This window comes from Anolis carolinensis, chromosome 1, assembly GCF_035594765.1.
Source record: "Anolis carolinensis isolate JA03-04 chromosome 1, rAnoCar3.1.pri, whole genome shotgun sequence".
Taxonomy (NCBI): domain Eukaryota; kingdom Metazoa; phylum Chordata; class Lepidosauria; order Squamata; family Dactyloidae; genus Anolis; species Anolis carolinensis.
In genome coordinates, this window is record NC_085841.1 from 183,919,558 (window position 1) to 183,942,758 (window position 23,201).

General features: G+C 40.7%; 1 protein-coding gene across 3 annotated transcripts in view; it reads right to left on the minus strand.

The window, feature by feature from the left end:
• Positions 1–1,041: 1,041 nt before the first annotated feature.
• The window catches only part of slx9 (SLX9 ribosome biogenesis factor), a 58,276-nt gene continuing 36,116 nt past the window's right edge, over positions 1,042–23,201 (minus strand). Inside the window, exons 3-6 of one of the 3 annotated variants that reach the window (XM_062961679.1) lie at positions 12,276–12,344; positions 9,122–9,275; positions 5,478–5,543; positions 1,042–2,185 (exon numbers count right to left, since the gene is read on the minus strand). In XM_062961679.1, coding sequence (XP_062817749.1) covers positions 2,059–2,185; positions 5,478–5,543; positions 9,122–9,275; positions 12,276–12,344 — 416 coding nt within the window. In that variant the 3' untranslated portion in view covers positions 1,042–2,058. The remainder of the gene's footprint in view (positions 2,186–5,477; positions 5,544–9,121; positions 9,276–12,275; positions 12,345–23,201) is intronic. The other 2 variants (XM_062961686.1, XM_062961693.1) reach the window with 2 other exon arrangements.

Consider the following 23,201-nt stretch of genomic DNA (forward strand, 5'->3'; position numbering starts at 1 on the left):
TATGCATTACACTTCAGAACCATTTAAATATTTGGTCTTTACATATTAACATTCAAAGCTGTGCAAGTTACAATATTAATGTATGTTGAATGACAATAAGGGTTGAGAACTGAATTTAAGGTATCTTATGATTGTGGTCAAATTACAAAGTTTTCTCCATTACATTATGGCTGGATTGAAGAAGGTCTCCCCACAAAGGCGGATAGATTGTATTTGTGGTTGTGAAGCCTCGGATTTGTGTGACTGGTGATGCTATGGATTTGATTGGTCTTGTGGAAGGCAGTAAAAAATCTGCAAGAACATTTCTGCCAGAGCTCAAAGGTTTACAGCTGTCCACCATCATGACAGCTTTTTCAGTGGCTTCCACCCTGGAATTCTCTTTTGTGGGCTAGGCTGATCTCTGTGGCCTTACACAGCTGTATAAAATCCACATTGAACTGGATTATTTGGCAGTGAGGGCTCAGATAATCCAATTCAAAGCAGATATTGTCGATTATCTGCCATGATATTATGGGTTATATGGCTGTGTGGACAGGCTGGTAGACACCCAAAATGGTTGTATTTTCCTGGGCAATATTCTCACAGTGGTCAGAAGGTGTACAACTCAAACAATTTCTCTCTCTGTATCATCAAGTATTAACCAGGTTTCCTAAGGGAAATAGCCTTGATGAAGTTGCCGTGTGATCTGAAAACAAGTGGGGGACTACAACTCTGACAATTCTTCTGGATCTCTCAGTGAGATATAACATTTTCAACCATAGTATTCACCTAAAATACTTTGTTGGAAATGAGAAATAGGGGACGTAGAGATCTTGTAAGGGACATAGAGATCCCGTAACAGAGATCTTCCCAGGATGTCATTGCTCAAGAGCAATTTTGCTTGCCATCACAGAGCTTTTACTCATGGCAGTCTTGAAATATCCACCAAAAAGGAGGAGCAAAGTTTTTAGCACTGAGAAGCTTTAATACACATCTATGTTTGTAGGGAGAATTCTGGACATAAGTGAGGTTGAAGAATCAAAAACACCTTTATGAACAAACTGCATACTAAAGAAATACAAAATGATTTATTAAGTCCATCAGAAATTTACAGCCATTTCAAATGAGAGAAAAATGAACAGTATAAGAGGCTAAAACAGCCTAATGATTACCCACGGGGTCCTGATAAAATTCAAAGGTGATTGTTACGTTTCCTATGTAAGGCTTACTTTGAACACCTTTTTTGTTTATGTTGTGGAATTTACTCCTGCAATTCTTTTCTTTGGTAACACCTCTTTCTAGAGTATTCTTTGAATATTTTATGTCATTATGTTTTATCTCTAAGTAAGACTGCAAAAATCAACATAATTTTTTTCCATCAATAAACATAGCTGTGCATTCAAAGACACATGACTCTTTAATTAGTGTCCCTTATTAGAACAGTTAGGATGGGATTGTCTCTTTTACTGTTATATTAGAAAAGGAAACAGCTTCATAATAGACAACCACTATTAGATAAATTGCAGCTTGTGAAATACTGAAGTTTCCTAGCATTTTGGCACAGTAATAAATTAAATTGGACATGTACAAACCAAATTGCCCAAAATAGCATTTTTATTGCCCATGGAATTTGGAGAACGGAAAGTGCAAATCTGCTAGCCCTTATTAAATAGGAAAGAAATTGAGGGAAATGATGCAAAAAGTATATTCCTTCAACTGGAGAAGACGGTGGCTTAGATTCTACTTTAAAAAAGAACCAAAACAGCGAGAGAGAGAGAGAGAGAGAGAGAGAGAGAGAGAGAGAGAGAAGGAAAAGAAGGAACATCTGCTGTGTGGTTTACCAAAGAGTGAGAAATGAGAATAGTCACAAATCTACAGAGCATTTAGCAAAACAGCGGAGAGGGCTGTAGCCAGCAATAGCAGCATATTCATCAGTGTTGGCAGCATTATTTCTGTTGACAGAAAACAAGGTCATTGGATGTCATAATCTTGCAGACTCTTGAAAGTTGTGCTGGCCTAGTGGGCAGTGCGTCTTGAGAATTCAATTGCTCGTGCTTTCAAGCAGCTCCAATGTTGATGTTACAATGGCTCTCCCTCCCTTTCCTGCATCAGTCTTTTGGAAAGATGTTCACTGATGACTGCCAGTGGGTTTGCTTTGAACAAAGGGTCAGAAATAGTCTTGTGAAACTGTGCTATTTCCTCCACTCTGGGGGGGGGGGGGGGGGGGGGGGAAGAGAGAAGAAAGAGGAGGAAAGATTATTTGCTGGCATTATCCAGGTAAAGCCATGAAGAAAAGTCATAAAAAACTAAAATCTCCCAGTAGAAATAAGTATTCCCAGTCTTTTGAATAATGCATCTTATGTATTCAACAGGAATTCACTTACTATAATTCTGTCCAAACTGCTAACACAAAAAAGGGAGTATAACAGAAAGCCATTAATGTACACACATCAGACAACATTTTCCCCTTCATACAATGGGATCAGCAGAACAGACCCCTTGAGGGAGCACCATTTGGGAATCAATGCATCCCTAACTCTGGACCGCATGTCCCTGGCTGTTTCAGCTGGGTTTTGTTTTGTTTTTAGCAGACACAAACCCACCACATTCCTCTGAATATTCAAATTTCAACCTATGCAAAGGATGCCATTCTATGTTCTGCCTCTGAATTACATTAGAGTGACCCTTTTCCATGCAATTATATGTGGTGGCGCAGCGGGTTAAACCACTAAGCTGCAGAACTTGCTGACCAGATGGTCGTCAGTTTGATTCTGCGGGACTGCAGTTCGAAAAAATGCAAATGGAGGTAGATCAATAGGTACCGCTTTGGCGGGAAGGTTAACAGTGCTCCATGCAGTCATGCCGACCACATGACGTTGGAGGCATCTGTGGACAATGCCAGCTCTTAGGCTTAAAATGGAGATGAGCACCACCCTCCAGAGTCGGACACAAATAGACTTAATGTAAAGGGGAATCATTTATCTTTTATACAACCCAACGCAGTCAGGATCTTGCATGGAAGATGTTTGAAGATTCCGTACAAGATTAATTATGCAGCAATACAGTGTAAACCTAGATTCACACTGGGGTGGCTTGAAAATTCTCAATGTTCTATGAATTTTGTTGTTTTTATTATTGTTATTGTATTTATTTATACCCCATTTTACCTCTCCCGCAGATACTCCAAGCAGCTTAATATAAAACATCAGCATACAATTTAAAATATACAAACATTAAAACAACATTAACATCATTAGTATTAAAACAATTCAGATAAACCCACAGAAGCCACTGACATGATCTTAAAAATCTTCCTTAAAAGCCTGCCTGAAGAAAAAGGTTTTAGCCTGCTGTCGGAAGGACAGCATGGAGGGGACCATTCCGGCTTCCCTGGGAAGAAGGGAGTTCCAGACTCGAGGGGAAAGCCACCGAGAAGGAAGTCCCGCTCTCTCGTTCCCCACCAGCCAGGCTTGAAATGGAGGTGGGACCAAGAGAAGGGCCTCTCCTGAAGTCTCCCGCCAAGTCTCAGGACTTGGGCAGGTTTGTAGCTGGTAAAAATAGCCTGGACCTGGACTGTCTAGGGCAGGGGTCCCCAAACTATGGCCTGCGGGCCACATGTGGCCCCTTAGAGCCATTTTATCTGGCTCCCACAGCACAAAGGCAGAAGGGGGTTGGGCTAAATGACCCAAGGGGTCTCTTCCAACACTTATTATTAATATTATTATTATTATTATTATTGTTATTATTATTATTATTATTGGCTAGGTGGCCATCTGTCAGGGTGCTTTGCTTGTGCTTTGGTCCACAAAGGCAGAAGGGGGTGGGATTATTATTATTATTATTATTATTATTGCTTGGTGGCCAACTATAGTCTGGCCAACGGTCTGAGGGATTATGAACTGGCCCCCAGTTTTAAAAGTTTGGGGACCCCTGGTCTAGGGCTTTAAAGGTCATGACCAGCACTTTGAATTGTGCCTGGAAACAGACTGGCAGCCAGTGGAGCTGAAGTTTCTGAGTACTCTTCATAGGCAGCCTCATGGAATGTAACTAAGGCATGTACCACCTGGAGCTAGCAGCAGCAGACCCCAAAGAGGCAATGTTACCTCCAGAGTTCTCTTTGGGTTGTGTGTGTGTATTTTCTTAAAGCTCTGACATGCCAGCCCCTTACATTACTCTAATGAAGTTCTAATAATAACATTAATACGGAGCGTTCTGATTAGTGCCAGAAAGGCTGCAAGCTGTCTCCAGCACCTAGGTTGCTTTCTCTGTTTCCGTTGGATTGCAGGATTTATTCTTTATACGCAATTCAAACATTTCTTAAATTAGATCTTTTGGATAAACAGGATGGTACTGCAATGCCTCGTATAAGTGTCTGCTTGACCTGTAGACCACAAATAGGACTTTAGGTCAGATGAGAAGAGCAGTGGGAAGGGGGGCATGGGAGGTCAAGAGAGAACCAGAATTGCCTTGATTGAACTTTCAGGAAGTACCCACCCATATTCCCCTGCAGCCAGAGAACAAAAGAGTCAAGAGTGACACAGGCCAAGTGCCAAATCTGCATTTGGAAAACCCACTTCACTGAAGAAGGATTGGCCTCTGGCAAGTGATTCATCCCATTGCTGGGACACAAAACATGGAGCCTCCCAAGGACAGCCTGACTTACCCAGACCACTGGCTTTTTGCAAGAGCATAACAGGAGGAAACTACACAGCCAGAAGTCTAAAGGCAAGTAAAAACCCAAAGAAGATGACTGACACCCAAATGCTCAAAAGATTAACATGGATGCCTCTTTGGAAGCTGTTTTCAAACAATGAATGTGTGCTTACTGACCCAAGCCTCAAGTTTGACCAGGAAGTGTAGTAGATACATTTTTTCTTTTGTATGGATTTAGTTTTCACTTGTTTAACCAGTAGGGCTTTCAGTGGGATCAGCAATACTGCTTGCTACTGGGGAAGCATGCTCACACCACGGAATAGGTTGAGCATTATATGCAAACTGGCAAGGGAACGCCATGGCATTGCCACTGTATTCATTACTGCCCTCAATGCATGCTTGCTGCAGGATATTCTAAGCAGCAACAACTGATTGATTAGTAGTGTCAGAGTTGCTAAGAAAGCTATGGCTGTGTGTCAATCTTGCCCTATTGGCTTTGCTGCAGGTTAAACATAAGGATCATCGATTATGACACCTATGGTACTGTGGTGTGACGTTTGTCAGCACAGCAGAACTATATGATGGGGCTCCTTTTCTTTTTGGCATAGCTATTTTTGAAGTCAGGCTTTAGGCCTTTGTAAGCCGCATCGAGTCCTTCGGGAGATGCTAGCGGGGTACAAATAAAGTTTAATAATAATAATAATAATAATAATAATAATAGGTTTTGTTGTTAGAGAGCTTGTCACCCCTGATCATAGAATCAGAATCTTAGCGCTGGAAGAGACCCAAGGACCATCCAGTCCAATCCCCTGCAATGCAGGAACAATTATACTATTGATGCTTACAGGGCTTTGCTTTTCTGGGCTGAATTCATCTGGTTGAAGTTTGTTGGCACCCTCTTCTTTACCTGGCTGTCAAAACAGAAAAGAATGGTTTACTCAACATATGCATTTGGAAACAGGGCCTGCAACAAAACCTTACAGGATGATGTGGTCTTGTTCAGCTGATTATTCCAGTCTCTCTCACACCCTTTAAAAGTTTCCTGCCTCCTGTACAATCCATATTTTGCATCTGCTGAGCACCCTCTGGCTGTCTGGCAAACTTTGGAATGTCTGCTGATAAGCTTATCTTTAGTGTGCAGAATCATAGAGTTAGAAGATAGCACATGGCCTTCTAGTCCAATCACTTGCCATGAAGCAAAAGAACGATCAAAGTACCTCCCACAAAAGATGGTCATGCAGCTTCTGATTAAAAGCCTCCAAAGAAGGAGGCTTTTAATCTAAGCCTCCTTACTCTAAGGCAGAGAGTTCTACTGCTGAACAGCTATCACGGTCAGGAAGTTCTTCCTAATGTTCAAATGGAATTTCCTTTTCTGTAATTTGTTCTAGACAATGCATTTTGGCCTACAAGTACCAGCAGCACCCAGGGAATTGCATTTGATTAAAGTATAAATCATTCTCAAACAATAACTTTCTGCTGTCATGGAGAAAAGAAATAGGTGGTAATTTTGTTGGGAGTTCTTGACATCTTTCAAAAAAGACAGGTGTCTTTTTTGACATCTTTTTTGACATCTTTCAAAAAAGACAGGTTTATAACTGGTTGTCGTCCCTTTTACATTGCGAGGTTAGATTTCTTTCAGAGTCATCAGTAGAGAATCAATATTTTCAAACAGAAGTTCCAACCTTCTCCTGTAATCAGGCCTGTGATAACATGCACTTTGAACATTGGGGGGAGGGAGGGTGGTGACCAAAGAAACAAAACAGTAATAAAACAGCATTGTGTTATGCTTAACTAAGGATAAATCTCCTGACAATTAGAAAGGACAGCTGCAACTGAATGTCTTGTGTGATGGTGACTTACCTCAAAATTCCATGCAGTTTTTGCACCATTTGTGTTATTTTTAGGAACATTAAACATTAGTGTCTACACATTAATGCCAGATGTGCCACCCACTATCTCTGGCATAAATCCAATTGCTAATCTCGATTGAAGCAGAATTACTGCATTAATGGAATTTACCTATGTGTTGCGTTAGCAAGCTTCAGTTGGTTCAACAGATCTACTCCAGTTAAGGCTAACAATTAGATTTAGACCTCTGTAATTAGCTTTAAAAGACTATGGAAGCTTCTCATTATGTTAAATTGCTGCATTCTCAAGATATGCTAAAACATGACATATGAGCAATGGAAGGAATGCAAATGTATTCCAATGTATAAATGCTTTGCCGAACTTGTGGAAACTTCTGCTTCCAGCTTCAATGACCTGCTGCTGAGATGCCAGGGCTCTTAGGTTTAGTCATTTACAATGAATAGCACCCTTGTTTCATTACAAGTAGAAGACTTCATTCATTATATATCAGAATGAAAACCTCACTTGAATGCTCTGATCCCCAACAGGGGATCAAGTTTCTAGAGAATCTAATCTTCTGTGAATAAAAGCTGGCAAATCATTGGGGTATAATTCCTCGTGTATGCAACTGCACTAATCTTATAAAAACTGATCCTCATTAAATAGCTGTGCTCGCACATGCAACAGCTTCAAACTGCAAGGAACCAGAAAAAAACCACCAGAAAAAAACCCTTTGTTGTGGGGGAGAAGGTGAATCAATAATGTAAGTAAACCACCAAAAAGATTAAGGGCATGGCCTTTTAAACAGATCATTCCAGAATTCAGTGTGGGACACAAAATATGTAGCTGGCCTTGATCTAAATCAGTGGTTCCCAACCTTTTTTTGACCAGTGCCTTCCTGACTAGGGACCACTTTGACCAGGGACCACTTTCCAAAGTTAGTACCAAAAGGGTTACGAATTTTGGTCAACTTTAGATTTTGGTTTGGTTATCTGGGGTGCTGATTCAGAAAACTGCATTGGACAGACCACATCAGCTGTAGTTTCTGATACAGAACATATGCCATCCAGTAGTTGCCATCTGCTCACCCACAGAAAACCATATTTAATAAGCTAGAACTGATGTGGTCTATCCAATGCTCTGAGGAAAGGAGTAGAGATAAAATAAATAAAATAAAATAAATAAAAAGGAAGGAGGTTCGTGGACCAGATTTTCATTCTCGTGGGCCATGGCTCATGGGTTTAAATGAATACATTATATATTTTACACATACCACTATGAACTTTAAACATCAGAATTAGAACAGAGGTCTCTTATTTGCCTCCCCCCCCCCCCCCCAACACTTCACTTTGCATTACATGGCTGTTTTAACCCTGACCACCTTTGGAGCAACAAGAAAAAGTGTGGACTTTATCTCAAAACCTCATCACAGACTATATGTAGCTTGTCTTAAAACAGTAGTTCCCAACCTGGGGTCCCCAGATGTTTTGGCCTACAACTCCCAGAAATCCTAACAGCTGGTAAACTGACTGGGATTGCTGGGAGTTGTAGGCCAAAAACATCTGGGGGCCCCGGTTGAGAACCACTGCCTTAAAAAGACACCAGAAGTGTTGGATAGGAATGGTACCACTCTGGGACAGGAGAAGTAAAATGTTGTTAGGGATGTTAGGGAGAAGCACAGTTAGGGATGTTTGAGAGAAAGCAGTGGTTGCATCATTTTAGGTCACAAACATCAAATGTACATTTGTAGGATGGGGGATACTTGGAATATGGTAAGTATCTTGGAATCACTGTTCATCATAGGTTGAACATGAGCCAAGAATATAATGTCAAAACAGAGAAAGCAAATAATATTTTAACCTGAACTGATTTCTTCATCAGGTGGATATGTTAAACATTCAAAGTTCTTTTTCTAAGAGAAGAGCAATAAGCTTTGCATAGGATATGTGATTTTCAAAAGATGTTATTTTTTTGTTGCTAATGGAGATGAAATTGTGTAACACATTCTTTTATTCCTTTTGTCCCTAGTCCTTACATTATCAAGAGAAGTGGCTTCTGCCTACACTGAGATCCTTCCAGACCATCTTAACTGACACCATCTGAGACCCCTTCTTCATTGCCATATAAAATCCAGATTACCTGCTTTGAACTGGATTATATGGCAATGTGAGTAGATCAATAGGTACTGCTCCAGCGGGAAGGTAACGGCGCTTCATGCAGTCATGCCGGCCACATGACCTTGGAGGTGTCTACGGACAACGCCGGCTCTTCGGCTTAGAAATGGAGATGAGCACCAACCCCCAGAGTCGGTCACGACTGGACTTATCGTCAGGGGAAAACCTTTACCTTTTTTACTAGCCTCATCTAATTAAGTTCAAAGCAGATAATGTGGATTATCTGCTTTGATAACCTGGATTATATAGCAATGTTGAAGGAGCTTGAGATAAGGTAGAAGTCTGTAACCTTAGCATCCTCACCATTTTCTTTTGCGTAATTTTAACACTTTTGCCTGATGAATAGGCTAGCAAAGCATGTGTTTCATGCTTTGAGGTAGGCCTAAAAATATATTACTGCTTGTGAATTTAGGATTTTGCTGTATTTTGCTGCATGGCCAACAAATATTTTCAAATCCAATACTTACATCTTATGGTGTTTAGGGAACTTGCGGAGTGTCATTAGGTCTGAGAGCTCAGGTAGGGCATCCATCAAGGGGTGCAGATCTCCAATAACTGGAGTAGCTTTTCGCTTTGCCTCAGCTTTTTGTTGTTGTTTCGCCACTTTAATGCCTTCTATTTCTAACAAAAGATACAAACTGTTAGAAGATTTGACTTTTAAGTCCCAGATTATCTGCTTATCCCAGGATATAGGACACTGTGGAAGCAGCCTAAGACGCAGAAAAGACATTCCACCAAAATATTAGGAACACCCTCCTGACAGTAAGAGCTGTTTGATAGTGGGAAATGCTGCCTTTTGACTGTGGTGAAATATGTTTCTGAAAGTTTTTTAAACAAATATTACACCACCATCTGTCAAAAATACAAGGCTTTGATTGTATTATTCTGCATGACAGAAAGGGGTTGGACGCCCTTATGGCTTTTTCAAACTCATATGATTATGTGACACAAAATTCGGCAGCCTCATTCTCCCTAACAACCCCCCCCCCAAATTTTTTTTAAATACCTCACTTTAAAAAAACTACTCTGCCATAACTTAGTTCTTGCAAGCGGTCTTTTAAAATAACAATGTAGCCCTTACTAAAGAATATCCATATTTCCTGAATATTAGTAATGCCAATAAAGAATCACAGAATCTTACATCCAGAAAGGACTGTCAAGGCCACTTAGCCCATCTCCCTGCTGCACAGGAAGAAACTGCTGCAAATTGTGATCCAGCCTAAATTCAAGGCTAGCTCCCCTTGTAAACAGCCAATCCGAACAAAAAATGATTATGGATCAAAAGCACAGAAATGTCTTAACCCCTGTATGGCCTTACAAAGAAATGCGATTCCAACTCCCGCACACTGCCTCTTTTCCTAGGCACAACATCCCCAACATAGCCCTGGAGCAAAGCAATGGAGATTTTTTTAAAAATTGCTTTCCAAGGAAGCTGGTTTCAAGGTCTCTTCACAGCACAAACCAGACTAAGACCCCCACTCCCGGCTGAGTGACCTTGTATCTTCCCAGCATTTCCTAACTGTATCAAACATGGAAGGCCCCTTTTTATAAAACATGATAAACTCAAATATTTCTGTGTTTGTGAGCTGATAGCCATTTAGCAGTTTTATTGTTCCAAGAATTATTTTACTGTCAAACATGGCTTACACACTGCTGATTAAATAAGTAAATCTTAGACATGGCACAGCAGATGATGTAGAAACTATTTAGCTCCAAGGAATGCAGATAAGAGTCTATTAATTTTCAGGCTTATCATTCAAGCAGTTAATTAATATTATCCTGTCTTGTCAACTGGATTTTTTTGCCCCCTAGATCTCTTCAGCCTCCAGTTATGCTCTTTGACATTTAGGTCCACAGTATCCTTGCTTTTTCCAGCTGACCTGTCACTGTTGTCTTTAACAGATGCATATGAAAAATATGCATTGTATATACTCTACATTGGAAGGGTTTTCTTGGCTAGAAGATACCGGTTTCTACTCCACAACATTTCTTTTTTTGGTCTGGTGCTATGAAACTATGCTACTTCAAGCTTTCCAAAATGTCACTTATGTGAAGTTTGCACATAGCTGGTTTGAAATTCTTTTTCTTGTAAAATCTGTTTAGCAGATGAGCCACTGGGCCTGTGTACATGCTTCTACTAATCGAGATTTAAATCATCATCGTCATGATGACGATAACTTTGGCTTCACAATGATTTATTTTTGCTTGGAATGAAATATACAACTGCTATTATGTAAGTAGGATAAAATTCAATTCTCATCTCTGCAAAGCTATCCAGTTATTACTCTGAAAACATTATGAGGTTTGTTTGTCTTTTGGACTTGTTGGGATTTGTAGATGAACAAATGTGCACTAGATGTTAATCTAGTTAAGCAGGTTTCAAAACGTATTAATTTGGATCTGTTCCATTCAAACATTAAAAGAATAAAATGCAGGGTTAAAATTACAGTAACTCAACATCTGCACTCATCTGCTTTTATTAAATTAACAGTGATTATATGTACCTGTACCTTCTGCACCAACATTTTCTGTGGCTGTATCTACTGCTCAGTAGCTGTTTTGAATTGTAAATAGAATTAAAGATGCTGAATCATCACTAGATTTTGCAGAGGCAGCTTTCCTCTAGTCTATTCTTAACTTTCCTCCTGTGAAGCAAGGTCATTTTAACTGGCTTACCTCCATTTTCTTTTTGTTTTCTTTCTCTGTACCTACCATTTTTACGCCTGTGTAGTCTACAATTTGTCACTGGAGCTAGATAGCACCATAACCTCCAGTGGATCTCAAGTGGTCCAATTAATACCTCCCTTTCCTCCTAATAAACTAAAACTACATATTTTTTACTTTGACATTTGTCTTGCCAGGGATTTCCATACAAGTGTGCATGTCCGTGTGCGATGATAACAGAAGGGCAGTTAAAGTGTGTTTAAAAGGCCCATCACCCTCACTGTCTAACAAGGAGCTTTGCATAAATTCCTGTGTTGGAACTGGAAAGGTTCACAAGACTCCCTGGAGACCAGCTGAAAAACTTGGGAATCCTAAAGTTGTTTTCAACCTCTCCTCACCGCTCCCTCTATCCACCTCCTTTTAACAACTAACTGTTCCTAGCCCTCCAGCCCCCACAAGTGTAAAAGTTTAGCCAGTAAGTGGGAAGTTAGTAGAGGACAAATGCAGGCAACAGCTCTGTGACCCCCTCCCTGATTTCTCTGCCTGTTTCTCAAAGAAGCCTATAAAATGTTCAGTATTCGGGTCCTGATTTACAGATGACTGGTTCCCACATGATAATTAACCAGCCTCAGACTTGAAAAGCAGCTACAAATCTGGAACTGCCATCTTGTAGATGAGTCTTAACAGATCATTGCTCTTTAGGTGTTTTGGCAGAATCAGAGTGGCTTTGGTTTTGGCAGGAACATTCACCAACCAGGTATGTGTAATCACTTAGGCCAGCATGCCTTCATATGCTAAAAAACTGCTTCACAGTTGGTGAGCTTTGGTGAAAGTAACTGAGAATGAAATTTTCAGGAACTGCTTTACCACATGGTCTGCTCTTAAATTAGACAATAATCCTGTAATGAATATTTTGGAATCTTGTGTGGAAACAGGACACAGGAAAACAATGCTTACTCTGCAGCCATCTGTCTTTTCGCAGCTTCATTTTTTCCTTCTTAGAGAGAAGGGTCTTTTCATCTCCATCTGAAATGTTGTGGAAAAAAATAAGAACATTTTTCCTGTGTCAATTTATGTTATTTATTTGTTTTAAAATGTACAAAATAAAAACTGACAAAGGAATAATTTTGTAGAGGGATATAATTTGAAACAACACTATTAAATAAAACAGAAAATTGAGAACAATATTTGAATGACTTAGAAAGCAGTACAGTTTTGAGTATCCCTTATCAGAAATTCAGAAATCCAAAATTTTCCAAAGTTGCCCACATCGGTGGCGGAGACAGTTACACCTGCTTTCTGATGGTTCAATATACCCGATGCACATCACTAAAAATACTGTGTTCACAATTGCCTTCAGGCTATGTATATACATATCGATAAATTTCATGTCTAGACTTGGATCCTGCCTCCAAGATATGTTACTGTGTATATACAAGTATTCTAAAATCCAAAATATGGAGCAATTCTAGTCTCAAGCATTTTGAATGAGGGACACTCAACTTGTAGTTCATAATTTACGAGATGTAGATTTAAAGGGTTGTTTGTAACAGTCCTGAATTGGATAAACCAATGGGCTGGAAATTACATTACTTTTACACAGCTGAATGAAGCGATGGTCAAAGCACAGAGCCACATTCTCACAAATACATTGACACACCAAATACCACATATGTTTGTCTGTGTAGATACATATACACAGCAATGTAATTATGCCTGTGAGTTAAAATGTTTTCTAAAATTATATATGTTTCTTGTTACTATTCATATAAAATGCATCACCAGGCAACCTCTATATAAGTAGTTCCACACTATTTATTTCATTTATATACAGTAGAGTCTCACTTATCCAAGCTGAACGGGCCGGCAGAAGCTTGGATAAGCAAATATCTTGGATAATGAGGGATTAAGGAAAAGCCTATTAAACATCAAATTAGGTTATGATTTTACAAATTAAGCACCAAAACATCAGGTTATACAACAAATTTGACAGAAAAAGTAGTTCAATACGCAGTAATGTTATGTTGTAATTACTGTATTTACGAATTTATCACCAAAATATCACGATATATTGAAAACATTGACTACAAAAATGGCTTGGATAATCCAGAGGCTTGGATAAGCGAGGCTTGGATAAGTGAGACTCTACTGTATTGCTTTTCTCAACCCTAGGGGAATTCAAAGTGGTTCACAATATAGTAAAAGTTAAAGATTCAATTCCTCATCTATATATATAAAAGAGTGATGGCATCACGGCGACTCACAAAACAGCAAAAGTACAGGCCCCCCAACCTCAAAATTTGACAACACAACCCATCATCCACGCCTCAAGGTTGATACAACAAAAAGAAAAGAAAAATAAAGTCCTAATTAGAGGGAGAGCAATAATTTTTTTTATCCAATTGCTGCCAGTTTAGAGGGCTAATCTCTGCCCACTTGGTTGCCTAGCAACCAAGGGACAGCCAGGTTTCAGTTAGGGGACAGGCAGATTTAGGCCTCACTTAGACTTCTTCCACAGATTATCTAATTCGCACTGGATTATATGGCAGTGTAGACTCAAGGCCCTTCAACACAGCTTTATAACCCATTTATATAATCTTATATTATCTGCTTTGCTAGATTATCTTGACTCCACACTACCATATAATCCACTTCAGTGTGCATTTTATACAGCTGTGAAGAAGGAACCTCATATAATCCAGTTCTGAGCAGATAATATAAGATTAGAAATATACAGTAGAGTCTCACTTATCCAACGTAAACAGGCCGGCAGGATAAGTGAATATGTTGGACAATAAGAAGGGATTCAGGAAAAGCCAATTAAACATCAAATTAGGTAATCGTTATACAAATTAAGCACCAAAACATCATATTATACAACAAATTTGACAGAAAAAGTAGTTCCATGCGCAGTAATGCTATGTAGTATTTACAGTAGAGTCTCACTTATCCAACACTCGCTTATCCAAATCATAACTTCATTTGATGTTTAATAGGGTTATCCTTAATCCCTCCTTATTATCCAACATATTCGCTTATCCAACGTTCTGCCGGCCCGTTTATGTTGGATAAGTGAGACTCTACTGTACTGTATTTACAAATTTACCACTAAAATATCACAATGAATTTAAAACACTGACTACAAAAATATTGATTATGAAAAGGCAGACTGCGTTGGATAATCCAGAACATTGTATAAGCGAATGTTGGATAAGTGAGATTCTTCTTTAATATGAAATAATTACTGGGATAGAATAATGCAGAACAATATAATCTCTAAAACCAGGACAGTAAATAAACAGGGGAATTCCACACAGGAAACAATCAGGGCCAGCTAACACCTCCCAACAAAGTATTCCCATCATCAAAGTCTGGCAAATCCTGTTTTCTCAGGGCCACAGACAGTAGAAGCACATAAAATATCACAAACAACACCACTCTGAAAACAAGGGAATTCCTGACAGGAAACAATCAGGGCCAGCTAACACCTCCCAACAAAAAATTCACTCAGGGAGGAAACAGCCAGGCTTTAAAGCTGCAAGGCCATTACATCCTAATCATTTTTCCTAATTGCAGCATTCATACTTGCTTCCAACAGACAAAAAAAAACCAATCAGAAATATTGTATATTCACAACCTTTAGGAAATATTATCCCCTGATGGCGCAGCGTGTTAAAGCGCTGAGCTGCTGAACTTCTGGACCGAAAGGCCACAGGTTTGAATTGGGGGAGCGGAGAGAGCCCCCACTGTTAGCCCTAGCTTCTGCCAACCCAGAAGTTCGAAAACATGCAAATGTGAGTGGATCAATAGGTACTGCTCCAGCGGAAAGGTAACGCCACTCCATGTAGTCATCCCACATGACCTTGGAGGAGTCTACGGACAACGCCGGCTCTTCGGCTTAGAAATGGAGATGAGCACCAACCTCCAGAGTAAGACACGACTGGACTTAATGTCTGGGGAAAACCTTTACCCTTGACCTTAACTACCACCAATTCCTCAATATTTTATTTCCCATACCACCATATTTCGCCACAGCAACGTGTGGCCGGGCACAGCTAGTCTATATATATAAAAGGCTTTTGGCATCGTGGCGATGCACAGAACAACCAAACCCAACATCCCTCAAACTCTAAAATTACCCACACAATCCATCATCCCCGCCTCCAGTAAGATACAACATAATCAAACAAAAAACACAATCACAACACCAAAAAAAACACAACAGGCAATGTGCACATGCGCACAAACACAGTCCTCCCAACTGTTTCCGCGCGTGCGCGCACACACACACACAGAACCGTTCCCCCTCCCTCCCTCTCTTGCACCGCCTCCACCGCCGAAGCCAGGGACTCTGCACGAGAAGGCACATCTCCGCCTCACGAGGCTGAGCTCCCCATCCTCGAATTGGTAGTTCCACTCCAAAACACCCGGAGGGCCTAAGCCGACCCTTCCCTGCCCTCACCTCTCGCCTGGAAAACAAAAAGGGCCTCTTTCCCCCTCCCTCGGGACCTTCCTGGTTTTTGGCGCCAACACTGTCATTGCCGCGCCAGGCACTTCTGGGAAAGCGAGTCCTGCCTCTCTCCCTCTGTGTTGAGGGGAAGCCTTTCCCACCCCTTTCTCTTCCTCTCGGGCCTGCAGCGGCGGACGAGCACCACGTTGCCCGCCTTCCTGGCCCGGTTCCCCTCCTCCTCTTCGCCGCTGCTCAGGCCTCCTCCTGTCCTCCTCCTCCTCTGCGGGAAGAACATGGAGGCCAGCATTGGGAACCGCGGAGGCGGGGAGGAAGCCGCGACGCCCCAGGCCTGCGCCTCCACTGGAGCCCGCTCTTGCCTGGCCTACAACCCACCACCACACCGGCGCCACCTCCAGTAGGAGGGGAAGGGCCGGGATTGAGGGGCAAAGGGGAAGGGCAGACCTCACCCCGCCACGCCTCCCGCCTGGCCCCTGAGCACGTACAGAGCGCCTTCTCCTCTTCTCTTATTTATTTACCCTTTTCCAGGGCCCGGGGGATGGCGCAAACGCCTTCCTTGCAAAATTATAAATATACAGTAGAATCTCACTTATCCAACATAAACATCCCAGCACAACATTGCATAACTGAATATGTTGGATAATAAGAACGGATTCAGGAAATCCCAATTAAACATCAAATTAGGGAATCATTATACAAATTAACCACCAAAACATCATGTTATACAACAAATTTGACAGAAAAAGTATCACAATTTAAAACACTGAATACACAAAAATTGACTACTAAAACGCAGACTACGTTGGATAATCCAGAACATTGCATTACCAAATGTTGGATAACTGAGATTCTACTGTAAGATGAAATAATTACTGTGGTGCAATAATACACAACAATATAATCTCTACAATCACAACACTAAATAAAGAACACCACTCTGAAAATGGGAATTCCAGACAGGAAACAATCAGGGCCAGCTAACACCTCCCAACAAAGTATTCCCATCACCAAAGTCTGGCAAATCCTCTGTTTTCTGAGGGTCACAGACAGTAGAAGCATATAAAATATCACAAACAACACCACTCTGAAAACAAGGAAATTCCAGAGAGGAAACAATCACGGCCAGCTAACACCTCCCAACAAAAAATTCACTCAGGGAGGAAACAGCCAGGCTTTAAAGCTACAAGGTCATTACATGCTAATCATTTTTCCTAATTGCAGCATTCATACTTCCCTCCAACAGACAAAAACAATCAAAAATATTGTATATTCACAACCTTTCGAAAATAATACCCCCTGATGGTGCAGCGTGTTAAAGCACTAAGCTGCTAAACTTCTGGACCGAAAGGTTGCAGGTTTGAATTCGAGGAACAGACAGAGCCCCCACTGTTAGTCCCAACTTCTCCCAACCCTAAAGTTCAAAAACATTCAAATGAGAGTAGATGAATAGGTACCACTCCAGCGGAAAGGTTACGGTGCTCCATGCAGTCATACCACATGACCTTGGAGGAGTCTACGGACAACGCCAGCTCTTCAAGCTTACAAATAGAGATAACCACCAACCCCCAAAGTCGGACACGACTGGACTTAACGTCAGGGGAAAACGTTTACTCTTTACCTTAACTACCACCAATTCCTCAATACTTTATTTCCCATACCACCAGACTTCGCCACAGCAACGCGTGGCCGGGCACAGCTAGTCTATATATATAAAAGGATAAAGTTGCGGGCGCAGTGACTATAACAACAAAACTAAACATCCCAGAAATACGAAACTTGGCAACACAATGCAAAAGCCTTGCCTCCCGGTTACAACAACACAATCACACCACAAAACCACAATCCGGACCCACAAAACTCACAACAACACATCATGACTATAACAACACAACTAAACGCCCTAGAAATACAAAACTTGGCAACACAACGCAAAAGCCTTGCCTCCCGGTTGTAACAACACAATCACACCACAAAACCACACTGGACCCACAAAACTCACAACAACGCATCGTGACTATAACAACACAACTAAACACCCCAGAAATACGAAACTTGGCGACACAACGCAAAAGCCTTCCCTCCCGGTTGTAACAACACAACCACACCACAAAACCACAATCCGGACCCATAAAACTCACAACAATGCATCGTGACTATAACAACACAACTAAAGGCCCCAGAAATACGAAACTTGGCACACAACTAAATGCCCCAGAAATAAAAAACTTGACAACACAATGCAAAAGCCTTGCCTCCTGGTTGTAACAATACAACCACACCACAAAACCACAATCCGGATGCACAAAACTCACAACCAAGCATCGTGACTATAACAACACAACTAAACGCCCCAGAAATACGAAACTTGGCACACAACTAAATGTCCCAGAAATACAAAACTTGACAAGACAACGCAAAAGCCTTTCCTCCCGGTTGTAACAACACAACCACACTACAAAACCACAATCAGGACCCACAAAACTCACAACAACTCATTGTGACAATAACAACACAACTAAACGCCCCAGAAATACAAAATTTGACAAAACAACGCAAAAGCCTTGCCTCCCGGTTGTAACAACACAATCACACCACAAAACCACAATCCAGACCCACAAAATTCACAACAACGCATCATGACTATAACAACACAACTAAAAGCCCCAGAAATACGAATCTTGGCAAAACAACGCAAAAGCCTTGCCTCCCGGTTGTAACAACACAACCAAACCACAAAACCACAATCTGGACCCACAAAACTCACAACAACGCATCGTGAATATAACAACACAACTAAACGCCCCAGAAATCCAAATTTGACAACACAACGCAAAAGCCTTGCCTCCCAGTTGTAAGAACACAACCACACCACAAAACCACAATCCGGACCCAGAAAACTCACAACAACGCATCGTGACTATAACAACACAACTAAACGCCACAGAAATACGAAACTTGGCAACACAACACAAAAGCCTTCCCTCCCGGTTGTAACAACACAACCACACCACAAAACCACAATCTGGACCCAAAAAACTCACAACAACGCATTGTGACTATAACAACACAACTAAAATGGATGGCCATCTGTCTGAGAGGTTTGGGTGAGTTCTTCCTCTATGACAAAAAGAAAGAAAGGGGTTGGACTGCATGCAAACTACAAATTCCAGCACCCCATGGCATGGAGTCCATGCATTTCAATTAGAGGCCTCTTCCTTCTCCCTTTCCCCGCCATCCAACCCATTGACCCAGTTCCATGGCTCTGCAGGCAGGAAAGGCTGGGACGGATAGAAGGAAGGAAGGAGGGAGGGAAGGGAAGCGAAGGAATGCCAAGGACAAGAGCCCTCCCTCTCTGCCCGGAAGGCCAAGAGCAAAAGAGAGAGAAAGACTATTGATCCGGTTATATTTACCCTCTTTTCTGACCAGTGTGTTCTTATCAGTGAGCTCAGGATCGGAGCAGAAAAAGGGAACAGCATAGGAATAAAGGAAACAAGGAGAGCACCCACTCTATCTATCCATCCACTCATCTATCCATCCACTCAGCCACTAATAATAAACACCTACACAGGCAAGAATCAGCCATGCACTGAGTCTACAAGGCCATTCAGTGCTCATCCACCTCCCCAATCCCTACATTCACACTTGGTCTCCAAAAAAACAATTACAATAATAACAATGACAACAACAACAAGAATCTACACCATCACAGGCAAGAAGCAGCCATGCACTGAGGCTGAGAGGCCAGTCAGTGCTACACTGGGCCTCCAAAAAACAATACAGTAGCATCTAACTTATCCAGCCTTCATGACCACTACAACAACAACAATAATAAACACCTACACAGGCAAAAAAAAAAAAAGACTATTGTACCACAATAAGATGTAAACCGCACTCAGCAGAATCAGACATCACGATTAACAACAAACCAAAGACAACAGGGATCTCAAGCAATTATCAATCAACAAAAAAATGAAGAAGGTAACAAACTTAAAATACTACTACTAATGTGAGTATAAAGAAGGGTGGAGGTCACACCATAAATACAACCTAATGTAGACTGACCAACACCACCAGACTAAGCCACAGCAACGCGTGGCCGGGCATAGCTAGTATCCATATAAAAGAACATAACAAGTCTAAAAGCAATCACATATAATCATAAACTAAATCATTAAAACCTATCTGAGACTCCTGTAAGGGTACTGCATTTACAACCTTTGCCTAGCTGACTTCATTCAGGGCCAGAAAGTTCTGCTTTCTAGAGCAGGCATAGTCAAACTTCGGCCCTCCAGGTGTTTTGGACTTCAACTCCCACAATTCCTAACAGCCAGTAAGCTGTTAACTGGGATTTCTGGAAGTTGAATTCCAAAACATCTGGGGGGCCAAAGTCCACCCAAGTCTATTCTAGAGAGACTCCAGCCTCAGCAGCACTTTCTTGCCAGAGATCCAGCCAGCCAGCATCAGCTTTCTAGAGCAGTATCATTAGAGGAAGGCTATCTTGGCAGGGATGATCTTGCAGGCAGGGTCAATGCCAATGGAAATCTCTCTAGGAGAAAGAGGGTGAACAATTGTGCATGTTGGTGGAAGAACTGTGTTTTAGAAGCGGCAGAGAGATGGAAGGAAATGAGTATCAACCACTGTAATAGATGACACCGGAGAGCAATATGGGAGAAAAAAGAAGAAGCCAGGGCAATAAATAGAAGGGTGCAACATAGAATTTTCAAAGAAACTTACGTGAGTCCCTTTGGGTTGATGTTATAGGTGCTCAATGCCAAGGTCATAATAGCAGCTGGGCAGGCCTTATTAAGCAGGCTATTAGGACAACATGTTTGTTTGTGTGTGTGTGTGTGTGTGTGTACATACTATTAAGCAAGGATAGGCAAGGTTAAATCACCTGATCATGATTCTGACCAACTAGTCATATGTCCAGCCTGATGTCTACCTGCTTTTTAGTGTCTACATCTAAAGGTGGGTATTTAGAGTACCAGCCTCTCTTGCCAATCATTTCTCCTTATGGGCTAGTTAGCACAGTCTCAGGCATAGTGCTGGATGACATACATGACATTTCTAGCCCAAATAGGAATGCAAGCCTTTGGGCTCTTATTTGTCTATCGTTTTTATTTACATTGCCTGAAGTTGTAGACACACTCTTTGAAGTGCTAAAACATACCACAGGCATTTAAGGCATTCTTCAACCCTAAAGCCAGCCAGGGAGGAAATAGGACAGAGGTGGATGCTTCCTTGCAAATAAGCAGGGTTCCATTGTGCTAGAAAAAGTAGTGGGAAACCTCTGTTTTAAAAAAGCATTCTGTGAACCTCACAGTATTAAGCATTTTTGATAAAACTAATCTCATTACACTCATGGTTGCATTCTGACAGTAGTTGATGCTGATCAAGATGCACTCTTAGTACTGTACCACATTTTGCAATCAAGGGGTTGCTCAAATCCTTGGATGGCTGGAGTTTGCTTACAAGAGGGGGTGTACACAACAGTTACAGTTTATGTCTTCTCTAGACTCCATCTAAAAAGAAAACCATGAACTCGCAAAAAATAAAGGAACAGTATTTCAACACGCAAGCTGTCCAAAGATTAGAGGAAAGTTCAAAATATCCTTAGGGCAGAAGTGATAGATCATTTAAAAAGAGGAAGTACCCACAGTGAGACAGTCAAATACTGGGAAGGACGAATAACTATTGGTGGGCAACTCATGGTATTCATCCCATGTCACAATTTCCACTTGAACTTCTATTTACAGGGTCAGGAAAGAGTTAATATCCTGCTCGACACCATGTGCAGTAGGGAAGAGCCTTAGGACTCTTCCACACAGCCATATAACCCAGAATATCAAGGCAGACAATCCACAATATCTGCTTTGATCATCTGAGTCCACACTGCTATATAACCCAGTTCAAAGCAGCTAATGTGGTATTTTATACAGCTACTAGCTGTGCCCGGCCACGCGTTGCTGTGGCTTTTTTTTAGTGATGTTGGTCAATCTACATTGGGTTTTATTTTTGTTGTGACCGTCAACAAAAATTATACAGTATTATTTATTCATTTATTACATTAAAGACATATGATAGGATATTACGCTATAACATATACGACTATTTCACAATATTAGTAGTAATATATATATATATATATATATATATATATATATATATATATTGTTTTGTTTTGTTATTAGTATTATATTGTAGTGTATTATAATATTATTAGCAGTATTATATGTATATACAATGTATTGTATTATATATGTATTGTATTATTATATATATTAATATATTGCAAATTGGCCCCAGAGTACGGAATGGCCTTGTAGTTTCAAAGCTTGGGTGGTTCCGTGTGTTAGAGGGGGGGAATGCTTTGTTGGGAGGTGCTAGGTGGTCCTGATTGTTTCCTGGATGGAATTTGTGTGTTTTCAGACTGTTGTTGTTTATTTACTGTGCTGAGATGAGAGAGTGATGAGTACGGAATGGCCTTGTAGGTTCAAAGTGTGGGTGGTTTCCTGTGTGAAGGGGGGAATCCTTTGGTGGGAGGTGTTAGATGGCCCTGATTACTACATAGCATTACTGCGCATGGAACTACTTTTTGTGTCAAATTTGTTGTATAACATGATGTTTTGGTGTTTAATTTGTATAATGATGACCTAATTCGATGTGTAATTGGTTTTCCTGAATCCCTTCTTATTATCCAACATATTTATTTATGCAACGTTCTGCCGGCTTGTTTATGTTGGATAAGTGAGATTCTAGTGTATATTTATAATGTGATATTATTTGTTTAGAAGTGGATTATATGAGGCGCCTTCTGTTATAACAATAATAATTATTATAGTCTTGAATGATTATCATTGTGATAAAAATAATAACTACTTATTATTAGTTGTTATTATATTGTTGAATGATTATCAATGTTATAATAATAATTATTAATTTGTGAATGATTATTACTATAATAATAATAATTTTCTATTATTACGATTTGTTAATACATTGTTGAATGATTGTCAGTGTTATAATAATAAGAACTGACTATTATTATGAATTATTATGTTCTCGAATGATTATCAGTATTATACTAATAATAAATTAGTATTATTATTGGTGATTATTACATTCTTAACTGATGATCAGTTATTATATTAATAATTATTACAGGGAAGGGAAAGGTGAGGGCGATAGGGTTTGAGAGGGGAAAAAGGGGGGCTTCTGAGGCATTGGAGGGGTTGTAATTTGTGGGTGAGAACAACAACAACAATAACAACAACAGAAAAGGGGGAAGCTCAGCCTGGGCCAACTTGGGCCTTCCCTTGACTTGTTTTGGGCGCCAACTTCCACCCTTCCTGGCCTGAGGCTCTTTCCTTTTCCCCATCAGCCGTTTAACCGGGTGAGGGGGAAAAGGAAGGGCC